This window comes from Muntiacus reevesi, chromosome 16 (genome assembly GCF_963930625.1).
Source record: "Muntiacus reevesi chromosome 16, mMunRee1.1, whole genome shotgun sequence".
Lineage (NCBI taxonomy): Eukaryota > Metazoa > Chordata > Mammalia > Artiodactyla > Cervidae > Muntiacus > Muntiacus reevesi.
The window spans coordinates 17,193,640-17,215,852 of record NC_089264.1 but is presented as its reverse complement, the minus strand read 5'-3'; the positions used below and the strand labels follow the sequence as shown (position 1 = coordinate 17,215,852).

Here is a 22,213-nt window from a genome sequence, read left to right as displayed (position 1 = left end):
AAGGGCATCTTGGAAGTTGATTCTTTCCAGAGCCTTCAGATAAGAGCCTTGGCGGGCCAGAGAGTCTGGCTTAGCCACTCCAGGCTTCTGACCTAAGGAACTGTGAGGTTATAAATGGGTAATGTTTTAAGCCACTAAATTTGTGTTAATTTGTTACAGGGCAATAGAAAGTAAACATAATTAGCAACTTGGAAACACTGAGGAATAGCTTTGAGTGTCACCACACAGAAACCACTAGAGCAGGTGAGCTCTCCTGTGAAAAGTATATAAAAGAGTGAAGAATACATGAGAAAAACCTTGAAGGATGTCTATAAGTAAAGTGCTTTAAAAAAAAAAAAAAAAGACAGTAAGTAGTAGTAGTACATGATTTAAGGTATACTTCAGAATTAAAATCCCTGGAGAAGGAAATGGCAATCCACTCCAATACTCTTGCCTGGAAGATCCCATGGACGGAGAAACCTGGTAGGCTACAATCCATGGGGTCGCAAAGAGTCGGACATGACTGAGCAACTTCACTTTATTCAGAATTAAAAATATGAAAGAAATACTCTACTGATAACATGGAAATAACCAAAAGCAAACATTTATGTCTACCTGTTCCCTCATTGATCCATTTCCACCAGGCACTCTGACTCACGTGCACTCTCTTTTTGGTGAGCTGCTATTTCAAAAATATGAACCAAAAATTTGCATTAACCTATCCAAATACAAAGAATTATTGCTAAAGGGGAAAAAAATTGCAAATAGCTGAATTATCTCTAAAAGTTTGTAATAGCTGAAAGAATGGGCTTTAATCTTAAACTAAATTTCCTTGAGTCATTATTACAGCTAATATGAACCTACTTAACTTCCTAAGTATAAACAGATGATTTTTATCATAATTCTTATCAATAATATCTCACCTGTAATCTTCATGGTTTTTTAATCCCTAAGCCTTGTCTTACACTGGTATTTAGTCAAATCAAAGCTATAAAATCATTAATTACATAAAAGCTGGCATTGAATAATATCCATTAATCAAACATAAGACAACCTCATATGTGCATAATTAATAACTGTGTTTTCTCACTACATCAAAGACTATCGCCTTTCCACAAAATTTTAATCACTTTCCAACATATTCCCATCAACTTAATTACACTTGAACAGGAATATAAAAAATTAGAAAACTAAGGCAGTTTTAAAGCGTCCCAAGTTACAATTTATTAAGATTCAGTAACTCAAAAAAAATTCGAAGAAAGTGAGCCAGTCATGCAACTAATATAGAATTCATCACTGGAAAATTTTATGAGAACTGATGTAATTATTTAGCTTTTGAATGATTAAAAGAGAGACTTAAAGCAATCTTACACAGACTTAACAAAACATGAAAGTTATCAAGGGCTTCCCAGCACATCATTCAACTACATACAGATGGACTCTACGGTCCTGTGTGTGATTAAATCAACTGATCATGCAAGGAAACCACAGTAACAAAACACATCCGCACAAGAAGTGTAAAAGCTCAACTCTAGTTTTGCTTCCTTAACTCATCAAAATGCAAACTCATCTAAGTTTTAAGTAGTTGGCCACGTGCAGAACAATTCTACTTCTCACCTCTAACTCTGTAAGTGACTAACTGTTACTTTCAGAACGAGGTTTCACTCATAACATTTGTACATGAACCACACAAATAAACTGCATGCTGGGTGAGAAGCGAAGGGTTGCCCCGCCCAGCATTCCACCCCTAGCACTATACATTCTATTGATTTGTAGGAAACCAAGCCTACCCTCAGTGGGGGTTCTCAATGTCAGGAGGAGCTTTCAAAAGAATTGCCAATAGGTAATCCTCTCCAGATTAAGAAAATTAAAATCTCTGATGGTGACCCTACATGTTTTGAACCACAAAAAGACATATTTGAAGCTTTTTTGTTTTCCTTAATATTTAATTTATATTTTTCACTTCAATCACCTATATACTAACATAGTTCAAAGTTTACTCTAATTGCTTTTTCTTTAAAAAAATTTTCTTTAACCTTCTAAGGCATCTCTTTGGTAGAAAAAGACCCTTTAAAACTCATCACATTGCTTTTATAGCTGCACTTTTTTTCAGACAGTGAAATTGTAGTATGTGTGTATGCATGTATACAAATATATATACATATGCATACATATACATATATAAATACACACAGAGACACATACATCTATTTTTAAGCCAAAACAAAACACGCCATGATTTAGAACAATTTCCAGTTACTGGCAAACCCTAATTTTGTACAAGGGTAAAAATGGTACATTTCTGATTTATTGCAAATTCTTCTCATGGTGAGGTTCTGCAGTATACTATAACCTGGGCCACAACTCAGATCTTCAGAAAATAATGGCCTAGCAGGGCACCCAAAGCCCATGCTCTGGAACAACCCAAAGGGCTAGGGTGGGGAAGGGTGTGGGAGGGGAGGTTAAGGATGAGGGAGACACATGTATACCTGTGGCTGATTCATGTTGATATATGGCAAAAAAATATATCAACATATTGTCATTTTCCTGCAATTAAAATACATAAATAAGTTGTTTAAAAAAAGAAAATAATGGTCTAGAGTGGGTCTTGCCTTGAATCCCACACCAAGGCCGTTGAGCACAGTCACAAATGCTTTCACATTTCCCCAAATCAGTTACACAATAAGCCTTTTCTGTTCGTTGACTCGTGGGGTTTTCCTGTGATTTTCTAGAGTCCATTACTCAGAAAAGTCGGCTATCATCTAAGATTGTGCATTTTCTCCAGAATTATTTGTCATTAAATGAGAAGCCAACAAATCCCTCAAGTCCCACTGTTATCAATAGTATTTATTTTTGCAGGTAACTTATTTTATTAAATGACATCAGAATTTATGTCCCTTTCAGAAACAAAAGAATTTTTTTTTTAATTTCTTTTTCCTTCTTGTCTGAACCATTACAAAACAGGCCACATTAAATGAGGGTACGTGGTTAGGATCAGCATTATTCCTGAACACAGAGTGAACTGTACAGTATCATGGAAAAAAGGATGAGTTCTTTCATATGAGAAGTTATAAGACTTAAGTTTCAGTCAGCACCCATTAGTAGAGATGAACTGAGAAAACAAAAATTAAAAAATAGAGCTGGCCCTCCATATCCTTGGTTTCTACATCCAAGGATTCAAACAACCTCTGACTGAAAATATTCAGGGACTGAGAAGAGAATTCCATAAAGTCCCCAAAATGTAACTTGTAAAACCAAGAGTGGGTTTTCTGAAAGGGTAAACAAAATCAATAAACCTCTGGCCAAGCTCATCAAGAGGAAAGGAGAAAGGATCCAAATAAACAAAATATAAAATGAAAGAAGATAGATAACAACTGACACTGCAAAAACAAAAATTTATCATGAGCAGGCAACAATATATGTAATTTCCGTAGCATTTATATCATATTTACATAGCATTTATATTGTATTAGGTATTAAAAATAATCTAGAGGTAATTTAAAGTACACAGGAGGATGTGTGTAAGCCATATACAAATACTACATCATTTTATATAAGAGACTTGAGCATCTGCAGACTTTGGTATCTGTGCAGGGGTCCTGGAACCAATCCTCACTGAAACTAAGAGGCAACCACTTGCTCAACCTGAAGTGTAATTTATACTAAAAAAGCAAGAGTACTAAATAAGCAGGTACAATTTGCATGAAGTAAGTATTAATCAACAAAACATGAAGCTCCTACTAACGGAAAATAGCTAGGAGCTACAGATTCTGGAAAGAACTACAGATTTTGAGCTAGAAGGAAATCAGCTCATCCACTGCCACCATTCTGGAGATAAAGAAACAAGGCCAGAGATGACACAGGAATCTCAAGTCACTCAGGCATGGGGCTAGCACTCCTAACTTCTGCTCCTAGAGCCTCACATGGCCACTCTAAACCTACAGGGAGTACTGCCTACAGGCTTCCCTCATTTACTGCACTTCACTTTGCTATATCCTTCACAAGTTGAAGGTGTGTGGTAACCATGCCTTGAGAAAGTCTGTTGGCACCATTTTTCCAACATTTTGCTCATTTTGTGTTTGTGCGTCACATTTTGATAATCCTCACAATTGTTCATACTTTTTCATTATATATACATTACATATATGATAACAATATACACACTTCTAGTACTTACTAGGTTCCAGGTAACACTGCTTGCAAATGACATATATGAACTGATTTGGTCCTCAACCACTCTATGAAGATACATACATAGCATGATCACTATTCCCCATTCTGAAGCTGAGGAAAGTAGGGCAGAAAGAGGAAAGTGATTTATCTGAGGTCACATAGCTACAGGGGTGGTGGGGCAAGAATGTGATTCCATTCCCTTGGGCTTCAAGGTCTGTGCTCTTTTGCTATTCTGACTCTAGCATAACAAAACAGAGACATTTCTAGGGGAAACTGTTCTAGATCCAATTCTGAACAGAAAGAAACTGATCAGTAAAGGGAAAGTATCAAAAATCGTGGAAGAAAAAAAACATCATTCTGGCAGAATGAAGAGAGGGAGGACAGAAAAGAGACTTGAATTTGCGTGTGTAGGATCAACACTAGTAACAGAATTAAAATCAAGGAAAAGAGATTATAAGAGAGTAATCCCTAGACACATTCAATAGTTTTGTTTTCTGAGCTTAAAGAATCCAATCCTACAATAATAATAATTAAAAAAAATATTTAATCTATCACTGTTATCACTCCCCCAAAATCAGAGACTCAACCTAGCAAACTAAATCATCTCTTTGTAGACATGATAAAAATGGGAGCTGGAAACTAATATAATTTTGAGGATTTGTATTTAATTGAATAATACTATGTTTAATGGAAGCTGAATTGTATATCATAAGGTTACTAGTGAGTTTTGTCCTCTATGAAGTCTAGTTTAATAATTCTATTATAAAGACTTGAATAATAACCTTGAAGGTCATGTTATCTAAAAATTTAATTAGCATATAGCAAGTATTACAGAATCAGCAATTAAAAGACCTGAAAAGTCTTTAGATCAAATTAAACAAGATGTTAAAATAAAAATAAACTTAAAATTTTCTAATTGGGATCTAAATAAACAATAAGAAAAATAGAGGGCTAGAGAAACAGTGTTTAGTTGAGAAGAAGACTTAATTAATGCAATCTTTGCTGAATTTATTCAGTTTCTCTATTGATAAAACTAATGGTTTGTCTAAAGGATATCTAAGGTCTATTCCATCTCAAAATTCTATGAAATATTTAATGTTTATTATTTTTCTTAAAGTCCTGTATTTTGCAATCAGTTCTACCTTTTTGGATTACTTATTTCTTAAAATCGGAGAAGGAAATGGCAACCCACTCCAGTATTCTTGCCTGGAGAATCCCATGGACAGAGGAGCCTGGGGGGCTACAGTTCATGGGGTCGCCAAGAGTCAGACACGACTAAGCGACTAACACACACCACACACACACACACACACACACACACACATTTTCATTATTATTATATTTGGTGATCTGTGATCTTGGAGGTTACTACTGTAACTGTTTTAGAGCCCCAGAACCATGCCCATATAATGATGGTGAACTTAATAAATGTATGTGTTCTGACTGCTCCACTAAACTAGCCGTTCCCCCATCTCTCTCCCTCTTTGCAGGCCTCCCTATTCCCTGAGACACAACAATATTGAAACCAGGTCAATTAATAACCTATAATGCCTCTAAGTTTTCAAGTCAAAAGTGCACATGTCTCTCACTTTAAATCAAAAGCTAGAAATGATTATGCTTTATTAGCGAGGAAGGCATGTTGAAAACTGAGATGGGCTAGGCCTCCTGTGCCAAGCAGCCAAGTTGTAAATGCAAAGAAAAAGTTATTGAAGTAAATTAAAAGTGTTACTTCATTGAACACATGAATGACAAGCAAGCCCAACAAGCCTTATTGCTCATATGGAGAAAGTATTAGTGGTCTGGATAGATGATCAAACCAGCTACAATAATCCTTTCAGCCAAAGCCTAATTCAGAGCAAGGCCCCAACTCTCTTCAATTCTGTGAAGACTAAGAGAGGTGAGGAGGTTTAAAAAGAAAAGTCTGAAGCATACAGAGGTGGGTTTAAGGGTTTCATAAGGTTTAAGGAAAGAAGTCATCTCCATAACATAAAAGTTCAAGGTGAAGCAGCAAGTGCTGATATAGAAGCTGCAGCAAGTTATCCAGAAGATCCAGCTAAGATCATTAATGAAGCTGGCTACACTAAACAATGGGCTTCCCTGGTGGCTTAGATGGCAAAGAATCTGTCTGCAATGCAGGAGGCCTGGGTTCAATCCCTGGAGAGCCCCTGAAGAAGGGAATGGCAAACACACTCCAGTATTCTTGCCTGTAGAAATCCATGGACAGAGGAGCCTGGTGTGCGACAGTCCACGGAGTCACAGAGTCAGACGCAACTGAGCAACTAACACTTTCACACTAAACAACAGGTTTTCCATGGAGATGAAACAGCCTTCTCTTGGAAGATGATGCCATTCATAGCTAGAGAGGAGAATTCAATGCCTAGCTTCAAAGGACAGGCTGACTCTTGTTAGAGGTTACTGCAGCTGATGACTTTAAATTGAAGTCAATGTTCACTGACCATTCCAAACATCCTAGTGTCTTTAAGAACGATGCTAAAACTACTCTGCCTGCGCTGTATAAATGGAACAACAAAGTCTGAAAGATGGCACATCTGTTTACAACATGGTTTTATAGAGTATCTTAAGCCTATTGTTAAGAACTTCTGCTCAAGAAGAAAAGATTCTTTACAGAATATTGGCACTGCTCAATGACAATGCACTTCGTCACCCAAGAGCTCTGATGGAGGTGTGCAATGAATTTAATGTTATTTTCATGCCTGCTAATGTTGTGGATAAAGGACTAATTTCCACTTTCAAGTCTTCTTATTTAAGAAATATATTTTATAAAGTTATAGTTGCCACAGATAGCAATTCCTCTGATGAATCTGGGCAAAGTCAATTGAAAACCTTCTAAAAAAGATTCACTATTCCAGATGCCATTAAGAATATCTGTGATTCCTGGGGAGAGGTCAAAATGCCAGCATTCACAGGAGTTTGGAAGCTAATTCCAAACACAGAAGAACTAGACAAAAAAGATCTTCATGACCCAGATAATCACAATGGTGTGATCACTCACCTAGAGCCAGACATCCTGGAATGTGAAATCAAGTGGGTCTTAGGAAGCATCACTACGAACAAAGCTGGTGGAGGTGACGGAATTCCAGTTGAGCTATTTCAAATCCTGAAAGATGATGCTGTGAAAGTGTTGCACTCAACATGCCAACAAATTTGGAAAACTCAGCAGTGGCCACAGGACTGGAAAAGTCAGTTTTCATTCCAATCCCAAAGAAAGGCAATTCCAAAGAATGCTCAAACTATTGCACAATTGCACTCATCTCACACGCTAGCAAAGTAATGCTTAAAATTCTCCAAGCCAGGCTTCAGCAATATGTGAACCGTGAACTTCCCATATGTTCAGCTGGTTTTAGAAAAGGCAGAGGAACCAGAGACCAAATTGCCAACATCAGCTGGATCATCGAAAAGGCAAGAGAGTTCCAAAAAAACATCTATTTCTGCTTTATTGACTATGCCAAAGCCTTTGACTGTGTGGATCACAATAAACTGTGGAAAATTCTTCAAGAGATGGGAATACCAGACCACCTGACCTGCCTCTTGAGAAACCTGTATGCAGGTCAGGAAGCAACAGCTAGAACTGGACATGGAACAACAGACTGGTTCCAAATAGAAAAAGGAGTACCTCAAGGCTGTATATTGTCACCATGCTTATTTAACTTATATGCAGAGTACATCATGAGAAACGTTGGGCTGGAGGAAGCACAAGCTGGAATAAAGATTGCCGGGAGAAATATCAATAACCTCGGATATGCAGATGACACCACCCTTATGGCAGAAAGTGAAGAGGAACTAAAGAGCCTCTTGATGAAAGTGAAAGAAGAGAGTGAAAAAGTTGGCTTAAAGCTCAACATTCAGAAAACTATGATCATGGCATCTGGTCCAATCACTTCGTGGCAATTAGATGCAGAAACAGTGGAAACAGTGACTGACTTTATTTTTTGGGCTCCAAAATCACTGCAGATGGCGATTGCAGCCATGAAATTAAAAGATGCTTACTCCTTGGAAGGAAAGTTATGACCAATCTAGACAGCATATTAAAAAACAGAGACATTACTTTGCCAACAAAGGTTCACCTAGTCAAGGCTATGGTTTTTCCAGTAGTCATGTACAGATGTGAGAGTTGGACTATAAAGAAAGCTGAGCACCGAAGAATTGATGCTTTTGAACTGTGGTGTTGGAGAAGACTCTTGAGAGTCCCTTGGACTGCAAGAAGATCCAACCAGTCTATCCTAAAGGAGATCAGTCCTGGGTGTTCATTGGAAGGACTGATGCTGAAGCTGAAACTCCAATACTTTGGCCACCTGATGCGAAGAGCTGACTCACTGGAAAAGACCCTGATGCTGGGAGGGATTGGTGGCAGGAGGAGAAGGGGACAACAGAGCATGAGATGGTTGGATGGCATCACCAACTCGATGGACATGAGTTTGGGTAGACTCCGGGAGTTGGTGATGGACAGGGAGGCCTGGCATGCTGCACTCGTGGGGTCGCAAAGACTCGGACACGACTGAGCAACTGAACTGAACTGAATTCCAAACCTCATGGGTGACCTGAGGGGTTCGAGGCTTCAGTGGAGGAAAGAACTGCAGATGTGGTAGAAATAGCAAGAGAACTAGAATTAGAAGTGGTGTATGAAGATTTGACTGAATTGCTTCAATCTCACGATAAAACTTAAATGGCTAAACACTTGCTTCTAATAAGCAAAGAAAGTGGTTACTTGAGATGGAATCTACTCCTGGTAAGATGCTGTACAGAGTTTTAAATGACAACAAAGAATTTATAATATTATATAAACTTTAGCTGATAAAACAGCAGCAGGGTTTGCAAGGACTGAGTCCAATTTTGAAAGAAGCTCTATTAAACAGCACTGTGTATTACAGAGAGCTCATTAGTGAAAGAGTTAATGGATGTGGCAAACTTCACTGTTGTCTTATTTTAAGATACTACCACAGCCCAACCTTCAGCAACCACCACCCTAATCAGTCAGCAGCCAGACCCTCCACCAGCAAAAACATCACAACTCACTGAAGGCTCAGAGAATGGTTAACATTTTTATCAATAAAGTTTTTTAAATTAAGGTGTGTAAATTGCTTTTTAGAAATACTGTTACTTCGTGCTTAACATACTATAGTATATATAAACATAACTTTTATCTGTACTAGGAAACAAAAAAATTTTATGTGACTTGCTTTATTGGGATTACTCACTTTAATTTCAGTGGTTTGGAACTGAACCCACACTATCTTGAGGTATGTCTGTATGGATATTATCTATACATAGCAACTAATAAAATTTTGCCAGTCAAAAGATAGATATATACATGTTCAATATTATCAGTAATTTGCACAAAAAAGTTGTTCATTTTTGCTCCTTCTAAGATCTTTGAAGAATGAAGTTGCACTCTTCGTGGTCAGCATACCCAGTGAGCTGCCAATTCACTGTATCTGTGACATTACAAGAATATTTGAACTTTGTATGCCTCATCTTACTGCTAATCTACAAGATGGGGATAACTGCACCTACTTCACAGGATTAGTATAGGGCATTAATTACAAGTATTAACTTAATACCTATACTGCAATGAGGACAGTGCCTGTCACACGATGACTGCACAAATATTAGTCAAACTCTCTTATTACATAGGTCCCTTGTGCTTACTAGCAAAATCATCGCTGAGTCCTTGGACTACTTGTATAAGGCAGACAGAAATGTCATCACTGCCTTAAACACTTCCCAACAAAATTCCTAAGATCATGACCCATGAAACCAGATTCAATTTTTGTTTCTACTTCTAACTTCTAAAGTATTGAGAAATTAGTTTCTTTGGTTTGCCCGTCTCTGAAATTGGTACAACGAAGCCTGCCACTGGTAAGCTGTTGTAAAGATGAGGCAATGCATTGAAACCCTAGGAGCAGCTCAGAACACACGGTGTTTCACAGCCTTATGCACAGAAATGTAAAGCTTACTGCTCAGAGTCATAGTAGTCCATCCGCTTCTGTTTCTTGTTGTAAGCGGCAACTCGAAAGGGCACGATCTCCAAGGTGATCAGGCCCGGGGCCATGGTCAGCACTTTGGCGCCATGAGTCGGCTCATAGAGATCCTTCCCTGTTTCTGGGTGGGGCATGCCAGCAGGGTCTCGTCCAACAATGTAGAAGTTGGCTCCGGCAACCATCCGTGCTCTGCAATGCCACTGGACCTAGAATAGAAATGGTCACATTAGATAACCGTGATTTCATGACCAGCGCTTAGAAGTAGGAAGAGGATAATAAATGCATGCACTTCTTATATAATCAATATTTATCAGTAGGAAATGTCAACAAATTAAAATCATCATCTTGGGAAGCCAGGAAAAAAAAAAAAAAATGGCAACCCCTCCCCTTCCAAAAAAATCTACAAGTATATATGTATATGGAGCTGGGAAGCATAAAACAAGGAGTTGGCTGTGACTTAACAGCCAGATGCTTTCAAAGGTAGCTCTGTAGGCTATACCGTCACACTGACTTACTGTTTAGAAACAAAAATTACTTGGTCTAACACCTAGAACTATAGCAATCTAGAAGTTAGAGTAACTGGAAGAGAGCATCATTCTCATTAAATCAAGAAGGAAGCGAATCCTCAAAGGTTAAGTGACTCGGACAACAGTCTGTAGGACAAACCCAGGTCCACACATTTGGTCTGAGTTCCCTCTCAGTGTATGGCTCCATTATTTAGTGATTTATAAAACCATCTCAGTTCCATGTGAATAGCCATATAAATGATGACCACTTCATATCATTTCATCTCTCTTGATAGCATCTCTTCTAACAAGTACTTTATATCAACATAGTTCATAAAGTGCAAGAATGTGAAGGCAAGCCCATAGCCTGTATTTGAACAGGTTACCCTGAGGATTTTCAACTTTTCTAGTTGTTTCTACTGATATTGACCTCTATATTTCTAAACAGTATGTGCATACAGTTGTAACTTGACTGTTAATTTTAGATATTATATGCTGTCATCCCTCAGTATGTGTGGATGCTCAAGTCCCAGAGTCACCCCACTGTATTCAAGGTTCTGCATCCATGGAGTCAACCAAGCACAAATCATGTAGTACTGTACATATTTACTGGATAAAAACCTGCATATAAGTGGACCTGCACAGTTCAAATTTGTCATGTTCAAAATTATAATAGAGGCATTATTTCCACATTATTATTTCCTACTAAAAAAGAAGATATTTGGCTCTTACTCCACTATCTTCATTCCCTATCCCATTTATTCAATAAACACTGTGGTATCAATACTTTGGTGAAATAACCACTTATGCGTAAAATGGGGATTACAATTGTATTTACTGGATAGAATTTCTAGTAAAATTAACATGTGAAAAAACTGAGGACTTAGAATAGTACCTGGCACAGAGTAAGTACACAATAAATGTTGGCTGTTATCATCTTCATTTTACTCCTCTCCTTGTACAACTGTTTTTCCTAGAGTTAATAATTGCCTTGTTTTCTGCTTGCTTAGGTTTCCATATATTTGTGTTTCTAGATACCTTGTACTATCTTTCTTCCTAAACACACAGTTTAATACAATTCTCAGTCTCCCTACAACTGAGTTTTGACCAAAGAAATGACAGCCAAAGTGATGTGTGCCACTTGCAGACGTGGCTCATTAAAAAGCCTCCTGAGCTCGAGCCTAGTTTGCTTTCCTCATGAACCAGCTAAAGAGGAAGGACCCCAAGGCCCTATAACAACCTCTTTTTCCACTACAGTATTACTTCTGCTTGCAGTGAGCTGCAGTAGTTTTGTTTGCACCAGATGGCAAAGCACGAAGCTAGAAGACCTCTGTTCTCCACATACACCACCTCTTCCTCCATCCACCCCAGATTCAGCTCTTCATGAAATATCTGCTCATCTCCCTCTGCCCCTCCACAGCAGACACACAGAAGAATTCCACTTGTTCAGACTCAATTTGTATCAAGGGGTCAGTCAGAATCAAATCATCAATTAAGTACTCTGCAACTCCACTTAAACGTAAAATCTTTTCTGCCTCATGAAAAATAGCTACTGCTTACAGAGTTAAATTAAAAGGGCAATCTAAGTTTTCTGAACTTAGGTGAACTTACTTTGCTCATTATATATTTATGTCTGGATGCTTAAATCATTCAAGTGCCAACTGGTCAATAAATCAGGAATATATTTCAAAAGGATGATGGTGATGTGGACCAGTTTTAACTCTGCCTTGTAAAACTGTCAAAAATTTAATTGCTTCTCTGACTTCATTAGAAGTTATATGAGTAAATTAAACATAAACACAACAAACATGGAGTCAGCTTTCTCCTGCAGGTGACCTAAACGGTTTCAATGTATATTTTAATGAATGGTTTCCTTATGAGAAAACTTTATGATTTTTAACAGCCATGAGTAAGCAAATCAAATGTCAGTCTTCCAAGAAAGCCTAGTGTGAGTCAACTTATAACCTACTGAACAGGTAGTATGTTTTAACGAAGAGAATGCAAGTCAGCCATGGCTACTGGTATCTGGTTAAGAACACAAGCTTTCAAATCAGGCTATCTTAGATTTGAATCCTAGCTTTGCCCCTCACTGATGGAAGGATCTTAAGTGATTTCCTTATACAAGCCTCAGTTTCCTAATTTATAAAAATGAGAATGATAACACTTAATGCATAAGATTGTTGGAAGTTTTGGAAGTACTCAGGATACTACCTGGTCTTCAATAAAGAAAAGTTGTTATTACTGCCACTATTACTATTACTCTGTTGCCGGGGTCCAGCCTCGGCAAGATCCAGGGGTACCCTCAGGATGAACGGCGTCGGGGAGAGAAAGAGAGAGACAGAGAGAGAGAGAGAGTGACCAGATTGGGGGTGCAGCAGAGTCTGGCAAATCTTTATTTTTTACCGTAGCTTTTATATTCTAAGTTAGGACATTTTTAAGGGGAAGATAGTTTAATATTACATCAGCTTATCCTTCATGAAACCAGGGTGTTTTCTGCATACTTCTTTGTGAGAGTCTTGTACATTATCTTCTGGCCATGGGGCCTATTGACATTTTATGACCTAGGTAAATGCAAAGCTGTTTTCCGTAATCTATTCTTTAATGAACACAAAGGTCAGTCCTTTTGCAGAAGTTATCAGTTAAATTTATCTAAAAGGTTTACCACACAAAGACTCTGCAGTTCCGGTGAGGCAGTCCCTGTTTAGCATTCCTGGTTAAAATGAACAATTCTGAACTCTTATTTTTCTAAATCTTTAACTCTAACCACTTTTAGAATAATTTTTTTGTGTTCTCTAATAGGGGTTCCTCACCCCGGAAGGGCTCTGTGCCTATTAGGGCCTTTTGTGTGATCAGGTTTTTTATGCTGTTTATGATTAAGGTGTTGTGAGCAGCCATGTGCATTAGTATGCATTTGCCAAGCAGGCTAGAATGTCAGCAAAGGGGTCTAAATTGAAACACCCCTTTCATTCTGGATAATTTTATAGGATCCCACCCTCCGGGGGATATATTGATTAAAGTTTTAAGTTGATTCTGTTTGGAGAGAGATTGGGGAAGGCCTTCTACCTGTGTCACAGAAATTAGGGAGTAGTCTAATATAGCAAGCATCAGAAAGACAGAGATCATCTTTAAGGTTAGCGCCGGGGCAGCTTTTTGAAATCCCCGAAGTTCTGATCTGCCTTGCTTGTCAGGTCTTCTCCTCACAACCTTGTCACCGGTGGGATCTCGTGTGCCGGCTCCCGGCACTCTGTGAAGTATTTCCTGACAATCACAGCTGAATTAATTGCTTCCTGACCAGAATTCCTAAAGAAAATCCCTTTCCTCTCTGAAGAAAATGACACGCTGCCCAGAAAATGGTTGTTAAAACCCAGAAAGAGCTGTCTGTCTATCCGGCAGACTGAGGTCAAGATGTATTCCTTACCTTTTTATGCCACTGGCTAGCATGATTCCCAGGAAACTGTATACTGAAGGAAGACTACAATATATGCCTAAAAGTTTACTATGAACCCCTATAAGAATCTGTAAATGGCCAACTTAACAACAAATGAATTATTTTCTGCTTTACTTTCATCTGTGTAGCAAAGACCAAATAGCTTTGTCATTTTTTTCTGATTATAAGAGTAATTTAATTCACATGTGGCAAACACTGCTCGTTGCCTCCACAACAACTGACTTCTCTTTGTCCTGATCTCCCTATTCCTTGATGACAGAAACCTTCCCCTAAAGGACGAAAAGGCTACGTCCTTGCTTTCCGAGCAATGCAGCATGGGTGCCTGAGCAAATAACAATCTCTTGGGAAGTTGTCTAGAGGATTCCTGAAAAACTTTTCTTCCTCATTAATAAAACTTTCAACTGCCACTTACCTGAAATGTCTTCACTTCATCTTTAAATTTGCTTGTCTATAGAATTCTAGATTAATAGACATGTTTCTACTTTTTTTTCTCTCTTAAAAATGCTACTCCATTGCTTCTAGCTCATAATGCTCTTGAGAAGCCAGCCATCACTCTTATTACTCCCCTATTGTTCCCTCTTCCTCTCCCCATCTCTCTGCTTTTAAGTTTCCTCTCTATCATAAGTTTTCAGCAGGTTGGCTACTCTGTGCCTAACTGTGGTTTTCTTTGGATTTATTTATCCTTTCTTATATTTATTGGGCTGCTTGAATTTGTAGGCTGATGTTTTCCATCAATGGCAGAAAACTTTCAACCCTTTTTCTGCCAAAACTTTTTGTGCCACATTCTCTCTCTCTTCTTTCAGAACTTCGCTTATACACGTTAGATAGCTTGAGGTTGTCCACAAGCTACTGAGGCTTTGCTTCTTTTCTCCCATTTATTTTCCTTTTTCAAAAAATTCCTACTGACCTTTTAAACTCACTGACCTTTCTCTTCTGCCAACTCCAGTCAGCTTTTAAGTTTATCCACTAAATGTTTCTCTTTCAGATACTACACTTTTTTAGCCCTTGGTTTTCCACTTGATTTTTTTTCAGCTTCCACTTCTCTGAGAGTCCTCACCCATAAGACAATATTTTTGTTTAAGAAACTTCAATGTTCTTATTGGCTAATTCCAACATCAGTATCATCTAAAGGCACGCTTCTAGTGAAAGTTTTTATTCTGGATTATAAATCACAGTTCCTTGCTTATTTCCAATAATTTGTTGCTGTATGCTGGACTTGTGAATGATTGGTTTTAAGGAGCCTGAATAATGCTGTTTTCCTTTAGAATGTTAAGAGCCTGATTCCAGCAGGCAGGTAATTTACTGGCACCTCTTCTTATCTTTTTGAGGCTCAATTTTAAGCTCTCTTGGGCAGGTTCAATCCAGTTTTTTGGACCAATTACCAACCTACTGCCTTTCAACTCCAAATTCACCCTTAGTATTTGCTGAGAAAATGGATTGAAAACTAAGCATTTCTCCTTCACAGCGAGCACAATGTTAAATTAGCAGAGGACATTAGAGGGACACTGTAGAAGGAAGGATGTGTAGTGGTACCTGAATATGGGGCTATTTGGTGGCACAGGGGTCCGGCAGCAAACCCAAAGCGCACACTCCTTCAACAACCTCAAAGCCCTAGCCTGAGTCCAGTGATCACCTCGCTACAGTCCTCCTAATGCAAACTCCAGTGCACTCCAAGCCTCCCACCAGCAGCTCCCTGAGGCCTTCTGCTTACTCATGTATCCCGCTGTGCTCAACTGGGCCACAGAGGGTTGCTTCCTGCATTAATTGCAACACGGGTATCCCATACTGTGCACCAATCTGGCAGCAAGCCAGCTCCCAATGAATGCCCTGACACCCACTGAGCTCACCAGTCTTTAGCCTCAGCTAGCCTGTGAACCAGAGAGAGGGTAGTTTCCTGTTATCGGGCATCTGTGAACCAGTGTGGTCCAGAGAGTCCACTCAACTTCACCATCCAGTGGGATGAAACCATACCTTTTCCAATGAGATCTGAAGCCCAGTCTTGGGGAGAGGATCCCTTTTCCAATTCTACCCTTCCTTTGGTAATCTCCCTCAGCCCTAGGGTACCCTTTAGAGTTCACTCTGCATTTTTTAGTTACTTCTCTACTAAAGTTTAATAATTCTTTAAACTTCCCCTGTCTAATTCTGTGTGATTTCCCACTTCCTGGCTGTAAACAAATTGATATCATGCTTTCTGTACAATGTGGCCTATTTTCTAAAAGCATGTGTTTCTGGTGTCTCAGTTGCATACCTAAGATGTTAACAAGATTTCTCTACTTTAGCTATGCTGGAATGTCATCTTTCAACAGTGAATAACCTCTAGTACCTTCAATCCACACTCAAACTGTAGCCACTCTATACCAGGCCTCAGAGTCTTGCCCTGCACAAATGCAGTCCAAGAAACCCTGGGGAACACCCTCACATCTTCTGTTGCCCTGAAACTGAAAGCGTTAGTCACTCAGTTATGTCCGACCCTTTGTGACCCCATGGACTGTAGCCCACCAGGCTCCTCTGTCCACGGAATTCTCCAGGCAAAAATACTGGAGTGGGTTGCCATTCCCTTTCCAGGGGATCTTCCTGACCCAGGGACTGAACGCAGGTCTCCCGTATTGCAGGCAGATTCTTTACTAACTGAGCCCCAGGGAAGCCCTGCCTTGGTTCTGTGCTGCAAGTCTTGTTGCTTCAGCAGCCCCGAAACCCAATCTCTGCCTTCTTAGCTCAACAGGTGTATTTATGTAATGGAATACTACTCAGCCACAAGAAAGAATGAAATCCTGACATTTACAACATGAATGTATCCAGAGATTATCATACTACCTGAAGTAAATCAGAGAAAGACATTTATAAGATATCACCCATATGTGGAATCTTAAAATATTGGTACAAATGAACTTACTTAGAAAACAGAAAGAGACTCACAGACATAGAAAACAAAGTTATGGTTGCCAGAGAGGACGGGGAGAGGGGAATAAACTAGGACTATGGGATTAACAGATACACATGGCTGTATATAAAATAAACAAGGATTTACGGTAGAGCAGTACAGCATATTCTGTATTGTTACTATATTCATTATCTGGTAATAACCTATAACGGAAGAGAATCTGAAGCTGTACACCTGAAACTAACACAATATTGTAAATCAAATAAAATCTAAAGGATGGGAGAACAACAACAACTCACCATCGGCAACTGTCACTGAAAAAAATCAGCATTTGTTTCAGAATTTCCTCCCCAAGTACATTTTTGCAGCTAATGTTTTTTGGCTCTACATAACTTACTTCCACAATGTAAGCAATACAAGTAAGAATTAAGTTTTGCTACCCAATAGTGCTAAAAGGGAAGTATTCACAATTCAAATTATAATCAGTTCTCAAATAAGACTGATCTATGCAAATCCTGTAATGGTTCTCCCTGCCATCCATCACAGATTAACATATTGTGCAACTAACAAACCAAAAATCAGTGACATATAGGAACCTAAATTACTTATCTCCATACACAGAATATTTACAATGTAAACACTTTAGAATTAGAATAGTTCTTGAATCATCACAATATGATGTTTAATCCACGCCCCTTTTTATAAACATAAAAGTCATTTGCTCCCTGACTCCATTAGAAAATAGTTATCTATCATCTACCAAAATCAGATTGACTATATTCTTTGCAGTCAAAGATGGAAAAACTTTATAGAGTCAGCAAAAACAAGACCGGGAGCTGGCTGTGGCTCAGATCATGAACTCCTTATTGCCATTCAGACTTAAATTGAAGAAAGGAGGGAAAACCACTCGACCAAGCAGGTATGACCTAAATCAAATCCTTTATGATTATACAGTGGAGGAGAGAATAGATTTAAGGGACTAGATCTGATAGACAGAGTGCCTGATGAACTATGGAGGGAGGTTCGTGACATTGTATAGGAGACAGGAATCAAGACCATCCCCAAGAAAAAGAAATGCAAAAAAGCAAAATGGCTGTCTAAGGAGGCCTTACAAGTGGCTGTGAAAAGAAGAGAAGTGAAAAACAAAGGGGAAAAGGAAAGATATACTCATTTGAATGCAGAGTTCCAAAGAATAACAAGGAGAGATAAGAAAGCCTTCATCAGTGATCAGTGCAAAGAAATAGAGGAAAGCAACAGAATGGGAAAGACTAGAGATCTCTTCAAGAAAATTAGAGATACCAAGGGAATATTTCATACAAAGATGGGCACAATAAAGAACAGAAATGGTATGGACCTAACAGAAGCAGAAGATATTAAGAAGAGGCGGCAGGAATACACAGAAGAACTAGACAAAAAGATCTTCATGACCCAGATAATCACGATGGTGTGATCACTCACCTAGAGCCAGAAATCCTGGAATGTGAAGTCAAGTGGGTCTTAGGAAGCATCACTATGAACAAAGCTAGTGGAGTGATGGAATTCCAGTTGAGCTATTACAAATCCTAAAAGATGATGCTGTGAAAGTGTTGCACTCAACATGCCAGCAAATTTGGAAAACTCAGCAGAAGCCACAGGACTGGAAAAGTCAGTTTTCATTCCAATCCCAAAGAAAGGCAATGCCAAAGAATGCTCAAACTACCACACATTTACAGCCATCCATACGCTAGTAAAGTAATGCTCAAAATTCTCCAAGCCAGGCTTCAACAATACATGAATCATGGACTTCCAGATGTTCAAGCTGGTTTTAGAAAAGCCAGAGGAACCAGAGATCAAATTGCCAATATCCTCTGGATCATTGAGAAAGCAAGAGAGTTCCAGCAAAACATCTACTTCTGCTTTATTGACTATGCCAAAGCCTTTGACTACGTGGATCACAATAAACTGTGGGAAATTCTTCCAAGAGATGGGAACACCAGACCACCTGACCTGCCTCTTGAGAAATCTGTATGCAGGTCAGGAAGCAACAGTTAAAACTGGACATGGAACAACAGACTGGTTCCAAATAGTGAAAGGAGTACATCAAGGCTGTAAATTGTCATCCTGCTTATTTAACTTATATGCAGAGTACATCATGAGAAATGCTGGGCTGGAAGAAGCACAAGCTGGGATCAAGATTGTCGGGAGAAATATCAATAACCTCAGATATGCAGATGACACCACCCTTATGGCAGAAAGTGAAGAAGAACTAAAGAGCCTCTTGATGAAAGTAAAAGAGGAGAGTGAAAAAGTTGGCTTAAAGCTCATCATTCAGAAAACTAAGATCATGGCATCTGGACCCATCAGTTCATGGCAATTAGATGCAGAAACAGTGGAAACAGTGACAGACTTTATTTTTTGGGCTCCAAAATCACTGCAGATGGTGATGGCAGCCATGAAATTAAAAGACGCTTACTCCTTGGAAGGAAAGTTATGACCAACCTAGACTGCATATTAAAAAGCAGAGACATTACTTTGCCAACAAAGGTCCGTCTAGTCAAGGCTATGGTTTTTCCAGTGGTCATGTATGGATGTGAGAGTTGGGACTATAAAGAAAGCTGAGCACCGAAGAATTGATGTTTTTGAACTGTGGTGTTGGAGAAGACTCTTGAGAGTCTCTACAAGGAGATCCAACCAGTCCATCCTAAAGGAGATCAGTCCTGGGTGTTCATTGGAAGGACTGATGCTGAAGCTGAAACTCTTTAATACTTTGGCCACCTGATGCGAAGAGCTAACTCAGTTGAAAAGATCCTGATGCTGGGAGGATTGGGGGCAGGAGGAGAAGGGGATGACAGAGGATGACATGGCTGGATGGCTCCACCAACTCAATGGACGAGTTTGAGTAAACTCCAGGAGATGGTGATGGACAGGGAGGCCTGGCGTGCTGTGGTCCATAGGGTTACAAAGAGTTGGACACGACTGAGTGACTGAACTGTACTATACTGTATCTATCTCTCTTAAACCAACCAAAAATTTTGGTAAACTTAATATTCAGTGGCGTCTGAGAGAAAAATAACTTATTTTTCAAATTTAAAATTACATCATAAAATTACAAAACTGGACTATACCACATGACATATAACACCACTAGTACTATATCATCTTCTTCCTACCCCACAGTGGAGTAATTCCACTGTCCTAGAAATCTGGCAGATTAAGCATATAATATTTTCAATTTTGTTTAATTAAAAATACTGAAGATAACAAATAGAACAGTTATTTAAGTCCATACTTAAATCACCTATTTCCTTATAGATTTCACATCAAAATTTTCTTTAACTGTAATGAAGTCTCTTAAAGTAACCACATCAAAAAGCCAAATTCATATATTCAACTGATTTGTGAAAGAACTTCAGACAGAGAAGCTGGTTTTGTAATACAAATTTTCTCTTCCCAAATTGCCAAAAATGTACTTGTCTTAATGCTACAAAAATTCTTTAAAGTCAAACCAATTAACTATTTTTGTCGGGTAAAAACATCCGTATTTTTATTCATCTCTTGAATTTCATGTTAAAATACCTCCACATCTTGGTTATACATTATCACAACACTTTAGTATTAATCTATTTTCTTGAAATTCCCAGATCTTAATGGTTTGCCTCTTGATTTCTCAATGGCAAGAACAATTTTAAACTCTTCAAGCTGGCTGGGAAAACCTAGAGAGGCAAATGAAAGACAAGGTTTATCCTTCCCATCATGTAGATCCTGGGTACTTATCATTTCCAGTCTCTGCACAACTACACATTCTAAGCACTTCTACCAATTCCCATAGCTCTGCACAGACATGGAACAATATTCAGTCATCGTGAAAGTCATATTTTTGATTTGTAATGCAAAAATTATGAGATCTACTTACACATTCCATTCTCCAACTTGTAGAAGAGAATTAGACATACCGTATAATTACTCCTATCACACAATTTTAAGAGTTGAAAAGGAATGTTTAGATTGTGGAATCCAAACCCTTCATTCTGAACATCAAGAATCAAGGCCTGATACACAAAATACAGACTTGCCCAAAGATTTCCTTTATCTTCAAGGATAAACCTCAGTTCTCTCAGGGTTCAAAATAACATAAATCAAATATAAAAGAAGGATTTGTTCAGAACCATCAGCAACAAACTATTTTTGTAAATTACTTTGCCCTGGTTGAGCCCAGGCCACTGGCAGGTGTGAAGAGGGTCATGGGAGAGAGAGAGAATCCACAGTCCTCCTCCCCCTTCATCCTCCCAAGCCCAGGGACCCCAAAATTTGTTTTTGGTAAACACCAAAAGTCTTTGACTCTTTTCTGTCTCTCCACCCCCTCACTGATTATTATTTTAAGGGACCACAGGAAGGCAACATGATGGTATGTCATTGGAAAACATCTCATGAGTTCCTTCACAGGGGAGAGTGAAGAAAAAAACAGGCACTAGTTATTAAGTTCTTCCTAATATGAAAACAAAGTGTTTTATGAATATTTCATTTAATGTTCAGAGTAAATCAATAAGATAGTCAATGTTTCTGTTTTACCAATAAGAAAACTTTCAATAACACATTCAAAGTTGCAAAATGAACAACTAAGAGAAGGAGTATTTGAAATTGGGTCTCTCCAATGCCAAAGTCCATGCATACCTATTCACATGCAGCTACTTACACTGTGTCATGCCCTCCAAGATAGGACTCAGAGCAGGAGAGAAAATACAAGCTAGTACTACATTTAGGGAAGAAACAGTATAGATTACAACTGCAGGAAAAAGTGAAAGGCCAAACTAAAAGATGATATTTGATCTTGATGTTGCCAGAGTAAGAAACAGACAAAAACAGATTCTGAGCTGGAAGTCTAAGGAAAAGTCAGGAGGAAAACAGGGTATATTCCTCCTTCCCTGTGAAAAGCATCTAATACACCTATAAAATCTAATGTCTCTGAATTAAATTAGCGATTTCACTTTTCAAGATACATATAAGCTAAAAGCACATAAAACAGACGCCGCTGCTCAGTCAGTCAGTCGTGTCTGACTCAGCGATCTCATGGACTGGAGCCCGCCAGGCTCCCCTGTCCATGGGATTTTCCAGGCAAGAATACTGGAGTGGGTTGCCATTTCCTTTTCCAGGGATGGAACCCATGACTCCTGCACTGGCAGGTGGATTCCTTACCACTGTGCCACCAGGGAAGCCCAAAATTATTTTTTAAATAAATCAACAGACTCTA

General features: G+C 38.7%; 1 protein-coding gene across 2 annotated transcripts in view; it reads right to left on the bottom strand.

The window, feature by feature from the left end:
- PAPSS1 (3'-phosphoadenosine 5'-phosphosulfate synthase 1) overlaps positions 1-22,213 on the bottom strand; it is a 110,580-nt gene that overhangs the window by 8,985 nt on the left and 79,382 nt on the right. For both annotated transcript variants that reach the window (XM_065907159.1, XM_065907160.1), the window contains exon 11: positions 10,128-10,357. In XM_065907159.1, coding sequence (XP_065763231.1) covers positions 10,128-10,357 — 230 coding nt within the window. The remainder of the gene's footprint in view (positions 1-10,127; positions 10,358-22,213) is intronic.